Source organism: Mus caroli, chromosome 4, assembly GCF_900094665.2.
Source record: "Mus caroli chromosome 4, CAROLI_EIJ_v1.1, whole genome shotgun sequence".
NCBI classification, from domain to species: Eukaryota; Metazoa; Chordata; class Mammalia; order Rodentia; family Muridae; genus Mus; species Mus caroli.
The window spans coordinates 95,473,674-95,486,393 of record NC_034573.1 but is presented as its reverse complement, the minus strand read 5'-3'; the positions used below and the strand labels follow the sequence as shown (position 1 = coordinate 95,486,393).

Sequence of the window (12,720 nt, the reverse complement as noted above, 5' to 3'; positions counted from 1 at the left end):
GAAGGAAGGAAGGAAGGAAGGAAGGACAAAAGAAAAAGAAGCCAGGTGTGGTGGCACACGCTTATAATCCCAGTGCTTGGGAAGCAAGTGCATTCCTTGCAAATTCTAGGCCAGCCAGGGCTAGAGTCGTAGTGCCCTGAAACAGGTAGATAGATAGACGGATAGATAGACAGATAGATGGATAGATAAATGTACTTCAAAATGATTAAATGATTCAAAAGGAGGAAAAAACCCCAAATATGTGTCTAAAACAGTCTTCAAATTACATGAGGCAAAAGCTAACATACAAGTCTACATTTATAGTTAAAATAGTTTAAACTCTTCTCCCTAAAGATCTGCATATTAACCTGAATGATACAGTAAACCAAGTTAACCTAGTATTTATTTATAAAAACCCACTGAGTTACTGTAAAACACACAGTCACCAAGAGAGGCCAAAGGCTTCTTCCTCCAAAGCAAGTTTCTATGGTTAGATTTCTACTAGGATAGCACCAAGACAAAGCAACGTAGGAAGCAAGGGTGTCCAGCTTACACTCTCAGGCCACAGTTCATCATCAAAGAACTTAGGCAGGAACTCAAGGCAGTAGCGGATGCAGAAACCATGGAGAAGCTCTTCTTACTAGCTTGTTCTTCGTGGCTTACTCAATCAGGACCACCATCCCACAGGCCCTCCCACATCACTAAGAGAATGTACTACATACATACAGACTTTCCTATAGGCAATTTCATGCAGGCATTTTCTCAACTGAGTTCTTTTTCCCAGATAACTCCAGCGTGTGTCAAGTTGACATAAAAGCAGCCAGCACAAAGATTAAGATTTAACAAGCATGCTCTTTGACTGGCAAGAAAGTAAATTAGAAATAAAAAATGATTAAAAAAATTTATACAAACTCCAAATATCTAGACACCAATTGAATTAAAACAAGCTGTACATAAGAGAAGAAAACTACAAAGGACACTGGGAAACATTTTTACTAAAATGACAATGTTGAAAATATGTATCAAAATGTTTCAAGTTCAGGTAAAATAATGAGAAGTGAAAATTTTAGCTTTAACTGCTTGTGTTAAGAACAAGAAAGTCTAAAATTAATTACCTGAGCTCCATCTTAGAAAATTATAACAGTAATTAAATCCAAAGTCAAAAAATTAAACTTCACAAAAACATAAAACTTTTGTTCTTCAAACTGAACCCATTAAAAACCTAAAAGTTCCCACAGAATGAGAGGAGATGCTTGCAGTACACACACATGCACGCACGTTTTATACATACATATTTTCAGAAATAAAAGGTTAGCTTAACTTAAAATAATGTAATTTTCCACATTCATAGATTAAAAGAATAACATAACCATCTCAATAAATTCAACAAATGCATGTTACAACATACACTATTCTTCTATAATTAGAAAACATTTCCCAAACCATGAGGAACTAAAGGCAGGCTATTCAGTCTGATGGACAGCCCTGTGGTGGTCTGAGTAAGGAATAGTTCACAGGCTCAGGCATTTGGACACTGTGTAAGGAGGTTTGGGTGCTGCAGCCTTGCTGTAGAAAGTGTGTCACTGGGGGCTCTCAGATGAAAATCCTGGAGCCATTCCAGGTGGCTCTCTCCACTTCACGTTCTAGCTGAGCTCTCAGGCCCTGGCCCTGCCCTGGTCCCTGGCCCTGTCGCCCCTGCCCCTGCCCCACCTGCTGCTTACTACCATGCTCTGGGCTCTTTTCTCTCTGGAACCATAAGCCCAAATACGCCCTTCCCTCTGCCTTGGTCATCATGTTTTATCACAGCAACACAAGAGTAGCTAATACGGTCTCTAAGAGAGCTTACAAGAACCATGAGAGCTGAGGAAAAAAGCAGATATTTTCCTCTTATAAGATAGGGAAGACAAGCTGGGCGGTGGTGGCGCACGCCTTTAATCCCAGCACTCGGAAGGCAGAGGCAGGCAGGTTTCTGAGTTTGAGGCCAACCTGGTCTACAAAGTGAGTTTCAGGACAGCCAGGGCTAAACAGAGAAACCCTGTCTCGGAAAAAAAAAAAAAAAAAAAAAGATAGAGAAGACAAAGTTGCCTGCCATCAGCTTGTGCTAACTTATCTGAACATTACACTAATAGTAAGATAGAGAAACACTGATTGGGAAGGAAGGGAGGAAAACAGACAGGTAATCAGTTACATGAGTCAATTATATTTCTATAAAGAACAACTAAATAAATGACAAACACATCATGTTCCTAGATGGGGAAACTCAATGTGTTAGGCACTGGTCACCTATCCCATCCAATGCTCAGGCCAGTGTCATGTGGACATATAATTTAATGAGACCATTAGGAAATTCAAACAAGTATGTAAAGATCCAAGAACATCAAGTCCACATTATATAACTGCATTACAGACCAGAGCTATTTGCAGTACCGACTCCATTACAAAGCTACAGAGGTCATGTGCTATGGATGAATGATTAGTCACAAGGGAACAAATCTCCAAAGTGGCAATTAACTGGTAACAAAAATAACTCTTTTGAGACAGGGTCTAATGTAGCTCAGGCTAACGTGAACTTTTGCTCCTCCTGCCTTCACCTCCAAGGTACTGAAATTGCAGGTATTACACCACTATGCCCCCAGATCTACTCTTTCTATAATTGGGGCTGAGTTTATTATCTGTCCACAGAGAAAACAGAATTACCTCAATCACTTCTGCATGTGACATAAAAGAACTAATATTACTGAAGTTTCGTAGAAATAAAACACAAGCAATTTACTAAGGTAAATCAAAGTTTCTTAACCACAGCACAAAACATGCTTAAAGGGGAACTTGACAGACAGTGAAGTCAAACTAGTAGCCCACACAGACCGGCTCTCTGTCCCTTACTTGGTAACTCCTTACTGCATGCAGCCTGATTCTGCACTTGATCCTACTCGACACACCAAGGAACACTTTTACTTTTGTAAACATGTAATATCATTTATAGAGCCAAATTCATTAATATTCACAATGAGAAGTTTAAATAATAGTGAGTTTTAATAATTAATAACTACCGGAAACTCAACAAAGAGCCAAATGATAATTTAATTTAATATATAAACTGTATGTTTATACTCATTTAAAAAATGTTCTACTAATAATGATAACTGAGCTATCACAGGTGGTTAAAATAATAATTAGGTAGGAATGGTCCTTCCCAACAGAGAAACAGCACGAATCCGGTGAAGCCTAAGGGCCACTTCTGCAGCTCACAGAGAGCTGCCCCACCAGCCCTCACTTGTTCTCCACAACACATCTCAGCAGCAGATGCTCTGATGCTCAGCCTGAATCACGACAGCAATAAGTCTAACCTTCTCCAAGTGAGGGAAAACAGCTATACATGGTCCCGTCCTCTCAAAACCCTTAGGATCAAGAAACAAGGAGTATAGGACAGAGGCAACACTGCCCTCCCAGAAGGTACACAGAGTAATAAGGGACGAAGACATTATATATCCATTAGGTTTTAAGGTTTTAATTTGCATGCTTCATTTCTATAACCAAAAATTTCATACATGCAAAAAATTATTTCTAATAAAGATTAGACTTTAACTAAAAAATACTTTCCTTTTTCTATTGTATGGTTTCATCTTCTTTGTAAAGTGTCAAGTATCCATAGGTATGTGGGCTTATTTCTGGGTCTTTGGTTCTATGCCATGGATCAACCTGTCTGTCTTTATGGCAATGCCATGTGGTTTTTATAGTACTGCTCTGTGGTATATATAGCTTGAAATCATGGATGGTGATACCTCCAGAAGTTCTTTTATTGTACAGGATTGTTTTAGCAATCCTTGTTTTTTTGTTTTTCCATATGAAGTTGAGAATTGCTCTTTCGAGGTCTATAAAGAATCATGTTGTAATATTAATGGGAATTCCATTTTGTTTTTGGTAAGATGTCCATTTTCACTATATTAACCCTNCCAATCCATGAGCATGGGAGATCTTTCCATCTTCTGGTATCTTTCTCAATTTCTTTCTTCAGAGACTTGAAGTTCTTGTCATGCAGGTCTTTCACTTGTTTGGTTAGAGATACACCAAGGTGTTTTATATGATTCGACCTGCTGGGAAAGGTATTGTCTCTCCAGCTTCTTTCTCAGCCTATTTATCACTTGTACAAAGAAAAGCTATTGGGTTTTTTAGTTAATTTTATATCCAGACACTTTGCTGAAGTTCTTTATCAGGTTTAGAAGTTCTCTGACAGATTTTTGTGAGGTCACTTATATATACTATCATATCATCTGTGAATAGTGATACTTTGACTTCTTCCTTTCCCTTTCTAATTTGTATCCCCTTGATCTCCTTTAGTTGTCTTATTGCTCTAGCTAGAACTTCAAGAACTATGTTGATGAGATAGAGAATGGGCAGCCTTGTCTTAGCTCTGGTTTTAGTGGAGTCGCTTTAAGTTTCTCTCCATTTAATTTGATGTTGGATATTGCTTTTATTATGTTTGTGAATGTCCTTGTATTCCTGATCTCTCCAGGACCTTTAACATGAAGGGGTGCTGGATTATGTCAAAGGCGTTTTCAGCATCTAATGAGATGAGCATGTGATTCTTTTCCTTTCAGTTGTTTCTATGGTGTATTACGCTGATGGATTTTCATATACTGAACAATTGCTGCATCCTTGGGATGAAGCACTTGATCATGGTGGATGATCTTTTTGATGTATTCTTGGAATCAGTTGGCAAGTATTTTACTGAGTATTTTTGCATCAGTGTTCATAAGGGAAACTGACCTGAAACTCTCTCTCTCTGTTGAGTCTCTGTGTGGTTTGGGTATCAGGGTGCCTGTGGCCTCACAGACTGAGGTTGGCAATGTTGACGGGTGGGCGGGCGGGCGGGTGGGAGAGGGCTTGGAGAGTGGATCTCAGTGGGAGCATCTCTGGGACCAGCTGGAGGCCTGGGACCGGAAGGCTTTGGGAAGTTTAATTCCTACCAGCATGGAAAATAGAGTCTGAAGTGGCCACCTCCTGTAGCCAAAAAGGACTTCCAGTGGAGGGAAGGGGATAACAACCCACCCACAAAACCTTCAACCCAAAATTTACCCTGCCTACAAGACATGCAGGGATAAAGATGGAGCAGAGACTGAGGGAATGGCCAACCAATGACTGCTAGACTAGAGACCCATCCCATGTGAGAGACCAACTCCTGACACTATTAGTAATACTCTGCTATGCTTGCAGACAGGAGCTTAGCGTAACTGTCTCCTGAGAGGCTTCATCCAGCGTTAGATGGAAACAGGTGTAAAGACCTATAGTCAATCATCAAGCGGAGCTCAGGGAGTCTTGTAGGGACTTGTAGGGGGGATAGAACTGAACAAGCTGGAGGGATCAAAGACACTACAAGAATACCTACAGAGTCGACTAACCTGGGCCCACGGGGATCACAGAGACTCAACCACCAACCAAAGTGCACGTGTGGGCTCGACCTAGGCCCTATACATTTGTAGCAGATGTGCAGCTTGTTGTTCATGCGGGTCCCCTAACAATTGGAGCAGGAGCTGTCTCTCACTCTGTTGCCTGCCATTGGATTCCCTGGCCCTAACTGGACTGCCTGGTTGAACCTCAGAGGATGAGAATGTGCTTAGTCCCCCTGGGACGAGATATCCCAGAGTAGTGTGGTACCTAAGGGGGCACTTTTCCTTCTCTGAGGAGAAGGGAAGAAGGTAATGGGGAGAGGAATTTGTAAGGGAGAGACTGGGGAGGAGGAATGGGGCTGCAATGGGATGTAAGTGAATAAAAAAATAAATTATTAGATGGCCTAGTCAGCCATCACTGGAAAGAGAGGCCCTTTGAACTTGCAAACTTTATATGCCCCAGTACAGGGGAACGCCAGGGCCAAAAAGGGGGAGTGGGTGGGTAGGGGATGGGGGGGGGTGGGTACGGGGGACTTTTGGTATAGCATTGGAAATGTAAACAAGGAAAATACCTAATAAAAATAAATAAATAAATAAATAAATTATTGAAAAAAAGGACTTTTAATATATAATACCAATTACAGCCTCATATGGAGAAGAGAGTTGAATATTTTCATCCATTCCTTTAAGAGATACAATCTTCAAATATTATAGATTTATGAAAATTACATTAAAAGTACTATGGCTTGGTGAGATCTAAGTAACCCCAAAGGGTCCATTATGACTAAAGGCCTAGCCCCAACCTCCTATGGGAGATGGCAAGGATAGGCCCTTGAAAGGGAACTGTGCCTCCCTGACTGTGCTCTCTTTTTCTCTTCCTTTGTCTGGATGTGACTGCTTTTCTTCTACACACGATCTTGCCATGTGCCACCCTCTTCTATTCTTACAACTGAACCAATGCAGGTGATCACCATGCCTCCGAATCTCCGTACCTGTGGACAAACCTCTTCTTATTATAACTGAGCTGTGTCCAGCATTTTGTCATAGTATTATAAAGATGAGTCTTACAATGGGTTAACACAGTACATGTCTAAATGTTTGGCCTGCACTTGGGCCAAACATTAAAACAGCACACGTTATTGTCAACTGTATGAGGGACACTGTATTTGAGCTACTGACCACTTTACCTTTGCAGCCAGCTGTAGTCCAACTTTGTCAGCTTCGGCTTCCAATGTTCTACTGTATGGTCGATCAAACATGTACTAAAAAGAAACAGGACAGAAAACTCCATTAAGCAAATTCATTTCATGATCAAAGGAATTTAAAAATGTATGTTAAACTAATTTCACTGAAAATCTAGTATGAAATCTCTGTCCTCTAAGGTATAAAATGTAACTGTGGCCCTTGTTTCTGCCATTAGACTCATACTTTAAACATGACAATAGGGAACACGAGGCCTTTGCCTTCCCCCACAGCCTGGGTTGCCATTGTTTCTTTCCTTTTCTATTCATATTCTCCATGACTGAACAGAGAGCTGCCTAAGTGCACACACTGGTGCAAGCTTAACCATGGCCAAGAAACATTAATCTGTCACAATTCTAAAGGGAAATCGAGAAAATATAGGTATATGAGAGTCAGTCCCACTAGCAGAAAGCTTCAGTGAGAAAACTAATCAGAAAGCAGAGGTTCTTCTGTGATGGATTATCTTCATTTCCTTTTCTAAATATTGATTAGTTAGTAAAATAAAATTTTCTTCTTGACTTCAATTTTTTAAAAAACACAGCTATCCTAACTTTAATTTTCCTAATTACTTATATTTATGAGTATGTTTTCCAATTAAATTTTAATTTGCAGTAAGTCCTAAAACTTTGTAGGAGATGGATCAATAAGCAGAACTTTTTAAAAAGGAGCTATTTATCCACTGAGCAACTTTCCAAACCCAGCAACATACTTGTTATGGATACAAGCAACCTCAACTGCTGTTCACAGTGTGTGAGCACAGAACACGACTTCCTTCCCGCTCGGCTACATCTGTTTCAGCTGAAGCACTGCATGGCAGAGTGTCAGCTCTCAGGGCAGGCTGAGTGTGTGCCACCGAATGTGCTAACCCAATAAAGCATCAGCTCCAACAGAAGAACTCATAGGGCGATATGCAAAACGAAGCTAATAACGGTAACAAACTCCTCGATTTATACAGAGTATTACATGAGCCAATAATAAAAATAATCATTCCTATTAGCTGAGTTCTTACTTTGTGCCTGGTACTACACAAAATGCTTTTAAAAAGTAGTTTTCAATCCCCTGTGAGTGAGTGAGTGGTGGCTGACCGACGGGGTGGGTGGGTGACCGGGTAGGTAGCTGATTTTGACTCTTGGAGATAGTTGTGTTTGGAGTTATAAGGTCATGCTGTCTCAAATTCATGAACTCAAGCAAACCTCCTTCCTGCCTTAGTTCTTCAAGTACTGGGACTATAGGTGTGCATCACCATGCCATCTAGCAGAGGCATTTATTTTAATTATTACTTTTAGGTTTATTTATTTTATGCATATAAGTGGTTTTGCATGCATGTAAGTACACCGTGCGTATGCCTGGTACACAAGAACGCAAAGAGGGCATATAATCCCCTGCTTACAGATGGCCATATGGGTTCTGGGAATCAAACTAAACTCAGCTCCTCTGTAAGAAGAACACAGGCTCTAAACCACTAAGCCATCGAGACACTGTGGAGAGCAAGAAAAATGGACATCTACTGAGTAGAGGCCATATATGCAAGAAAAAACCCTGTAATACCAGGACAAGGCCACACAGCAATAATAATCCAGAGCAAAACATCGGTAGTTTTAACAGAGCCCTAGTGTAGCAGCCACCACGTAAGTGAATGGCAAGGAATGTGAGCCATTCCCACCCTACAGTGCAGCACTGACAGCATCCCTCTCTGCTCCCAAAGCGTGGTGAGAAGGGCTTGCAAAGAAAAACAGCATCTCCTGACAACAGTCTCTGAGGGGCTCAGCTCAGGAGAAAAGAATCCATACTAAAGGAATCCCTGGTTTATCTCCAGTTTAATTATTACATAGAAAAGTCATGCTCAAGAGGTGGGGCTCATTTAGTATTTCAAGAGAAAAACAACGACGCTGCCCTTGTTAACATCAACTCTTATGATTCTGTTATTTTAAAAAGCAACTACTTATACATAAGGGGAAACCCCATCAACTCCACTGACAGCACAGTAGGTCAGTGACAGAACAAAGAGAAGGGAGCAGTGACTAGGCTATCTTTCTGTAATATCAACAACTATGAATTTAAAAAAGAAAATTAATTAGCCCAAAGTTGGAACAGTAGCTCTTTTAATCAATCCTTAAAAATCATTGCACAGATGCAGTATTTCTTAATTAAATGCTATAAGGGAGCAGCACCTATATAGACACTAAATTTAGAGCAGACACTAAATTCAGCACTGTCACTAGGACAGTCTTTAAATTCTGATACACACTGCTTCACATGAACAGAGTTGCATGTTCACCACAGACCATCTCAGACTTACCTCCTGCAACTTTGACTGTATCCACTGGCCCAAAACTGCCAAGCTGTCTCGTGGACAAATGGCCCAAATCATTGTGAGAAAAATCATACCAAGGAAATCCAGTAAATGAACCAAGCTAGCCTTTTCTGCCTAAGAATAATCAAAATAATGACAACCACAATTAGCAAATGGAGACAGTACATATTTGTACTTTCTAGACACTATTTAATCATACTAAATAATTTTGTGTGCTCAACTGGCCAACACAAGCCAAGATCGATTTTTTTTAATTTGTTATATGTATTTTTTATGGTACATATATGTGGGCACAGTATGCCACAGTACAAAGAGGTCAGAGGACAACTTGTGGGAGTCAGTTCTCTGCATCCATATGTAAGCCCAGAGATGTGTCAGGCTTGGGGGCATCATTGTTACTTGTTGAGCCATCTCAGCAACCAAAGACCCAAATTTCTCCCCTCACATCCAAGCCATCTCCTGGAATGTCCCTTTTCTTTGCTTACACACTATGAGCCATTTATGCCTTTATGACGGTTTACCACTTTCACCGAGCTAATTATTTATCGTCAAAGACAGTGACAATAAGCTACAGTTTCTTATATGAGCAGATACAACAATTCTTCTAGTTCAATAAGCGTCATTTTATAGATAATGGAAATGGAAATTTTTTGATTGTCCCAATTCACACAGCTATTAATTAGTAAAAGGACCAAAAATCCAAGCCAAGGCTATTTTGGTATGTAATGTAGACACTATATTCTACAAATCAAATAAAAGTATTCATTGCACTTATGTTGTTACATAAAGCCTAAAATAAACATATATATGCATGCATATATATATATATATATATATATATTCCACCTAACACATGAAAACTCAGAAGATTTCAAATTTACTTTACATAAAAGTTTTGGGGTTTATGACCTAATCCATAAAAGCGAAGTACAATGATACAAGTTTTGATTTTGTAAGTTTGGTATTTGTCACTGAGAGCTGGATTCTGTGAGTTTCAGGCAGAATCACAGCACTAACCAGTTAAGGTCTATATAAAATGTATTCTGCACAATAATGTTCAATAATTATTTTACAGCTAACAGCTGTTATAGTGTGATAGTTGGTTCTGTGAAAGATTATATTGATGGGGTCCTAGTCTGATTTTGGTGTGTGGTGAGTAAGCCCATGCTTCCCTTGTCTCATCAGCGCCACCTTGCGCTGGTAGCAGTGGTGACCTTCCACTGACAGCAGGCCCAGGCTGGATGCCAGAGATTGAGCCAGGGGAATGGTTAACATGTTTTAAAGCTACAACAGCCAAAGCTAAGCTCTTGACCCCAAGGAGAATGAACTTTTCTAGACCTCACAGTCAATTTGATAAAAGAATATGCCTTAAGGTCATTTAACACTACGTACTTAACCTGTTGTCCTACTGTGTAAGTTTAACCTGCCTTTTAAAAATAAGCAATATAACCAACCTTACTACGCCTTGAATTTCTAATGCATTCAGCTTTTACAATCTGAAATAATGTATAGCTTTAATCTTAAATTATGTTACTTTCTATGCCAGACCCAGAATAATGTGTGTATGTGTTGTGATAGCTTGCTGAAAATAGCCAACAGGTTGAAAGCAGCTGTAAATTATAATATATATATATATGTATATATATATATATATACTATCATGCATGCATGCACATAGTAAGCAAGCGCACACACACATGCACACTAAGCACCAAGTTCACAGGGAGAGAGTGGAGAAACCAAGCATGGGTCCACGCTTGTCAAACCAGGAGAAAGTCTCTGTGTCACTCATTAGTACATCACTGACACATTATGACACCAGTATTTGAGAGAAGTTAGAACACAGTATAATGACACTATTTCTATGGCTTAGATTTATTCTTGTATCTATTTAGGAAACATTTCTTTTTCCTGTAGATCAAAAGAAATCAGGGATGCTTCAAAAAAGAACAACATTGGCCCACCTCATCTTATTATTCCTCTGAGGAATAGGTAGAATTTGAAAAGACTTTGAGGAAGATTAATAATAAACACCATAGTTCCCATTTGAAGTTTATACTATTTGCACTTATTATTTAGCATGCACAAATATTTACCTGCATGTTCTGATTAAAAATAAAAAATATACTTTTCTCTAGTTATATACATAAAAGATTCATTCATATTTTTAATGAATAGCAATCAAAAATGAATACAAAAATACATCCATTTTTACATCCTTATTAAAAACCTACATGGCCACCATTAGTCATTTCAAATGTTAGCTTCCTAATATTAAAAACCAGGGATGATAAATACATACTTATAAGTTAAAGCTCTGAATGAGAAGGAACATACTAGATGAAGTTCTGTAAACGAATCGGCCCATGTCATTACTGTTCCACATTAACTCCATATTGCGTATCATTTAGGCATTTTCCACAACATTCCAAGCCATCATGTGACAAGAGTAAGGATAAAACTGATTTACCACTCAAATAGCAGTATAACTTTACAACAATTAATTTTCTGACTAGTTTACAAGTATGTTAATAATTATGGAAATTTAAAACTTAAAGTGAAATAATTAGAGGCTGAGACTAATTACTTTTTAGCAAAAGAGACAGGTGATAAAAACAGTATTTAAGGGAAACACTAATTATTTTCAGGATCATATATGAAAGACTGCAAAAATTCTCGAAATAAGCTAATCACATTTTTTCAGGTACAGAATAAGGCAATTACATCCCATCTGTTAAAAGAAGAAGAAGAAATTGAAAGAAGAAAAGACTGTGTTCCTTAAAGGATTCCACTTGCTAATATCAAAGCAAACATTCACCAGCTGCACATCCCTGGTACTCACGGCATGCCCCAGAACTGCGTGTGCGATCTCATGGCCCAGGAGGAAGGACAGCTGGTGCATGTCCGTCACACTATTCAGAAGCCCGGTGAAAATAAACACTTGTCCATTCTGCACAGAGAGAATAGGATAAGCAATTAGCTCACAGTAAAACTCAAAGACGCTCAAGCTAGCAACAACAACAACAAAAAATGTGCATAAAGAATTTCCTTACTGGGAGCACAAAGGCATTGACGGCTGGGGAGTCAACCACGTGAACCACCCAGTTGGTCTCCGAGATCCCCGGGATGTCTTGATTGCATTGTGTCAGATGATACACCATTGCTTTCACAGTCAGGTAGCGGGGGTCTCTCTCAGGCAGCAGATCATTTTTAAATTCTTCCATCCACTAGAAGATTTTTTTTTTAAAAGTACTATTAAGAGATTTTTCACTACAAAATGCTTCTGCTGCCTCATGGAAGGGTATCTGATGAGTATTGGGCATTTAATCTTGAACTGTGCAAAAATTTACATATATTAAACACTCAAATTTCTGAAATTTGAATTATTCATGGGAGAGCAGTGTGGTTTCTCACAGAGGAATAAATTATAATTTTTATATAAACATGCTTCAATCCAAGTTTTATTCTTTTCTATTAGTCTATATGCCAAGTAAAATGCTGAACTATTTCTACTTTCCTAAGAACTTCAGAAAATAAAGCTGCCTAGATCTCACATTAAAAAATCTCATATAAAAAAAGAAAACTGTAGCTCAGTTGATAGAGTGCTCACTCTCATAGCATGTACAAGAACACAGTTCGGTCCTCAGCACTACATACACCCAGTGTGCTTACACATCCCTGTGGTCCAAACACTGAAGACCAGGAACCAGGATGATTACAAGTACAAGGCCATGCCTGCTGCACAGTAAATTTAAGGCCAGTCTGGGATGCAAAGAACCCAGTGTCAGAAAGAAAAGA

General features: G+C 39.2%; 1 protein-coding gene across 2 annotated transcripts in view; it reads right to left on the bottom strand.

Moving 5' to 3' along the window:
• Oma1 (OMA1 zinc metallopeptidase) overlaps positions 1 to 12,720 on the bottom strand; it is a 50,794-nt gene that overhangs the window by 26,587 nt on the left and 11,487 nt on the right. For both annotated transcript variants that reach the window (XM_021160442.2, XM_029476664.1), the window contains exons 4-7: positions 11,976 to 12,149; positions 11,765 to 11,872; positions 8,908 to 9,036; positions 6,554 to 6,628 (exon numbers count right to left, since the gene is read on the bottom strand). In XM_021160442.2, coding sequence (XP_021016101.1) covers positions 6,554 to 6,628; positions 8,908 to 9,036; positions 11,765 to 11,872; positions 11,976 to 12,149 — 486 coding nt within the window. The remainder of the gene's footprint in view (positions 1 to 6,553; positions 6,629 to 8,907; positions 9,037 to 11,764; positions 11,873 to 11,975; positions 12,150 to 12,720) is intronic.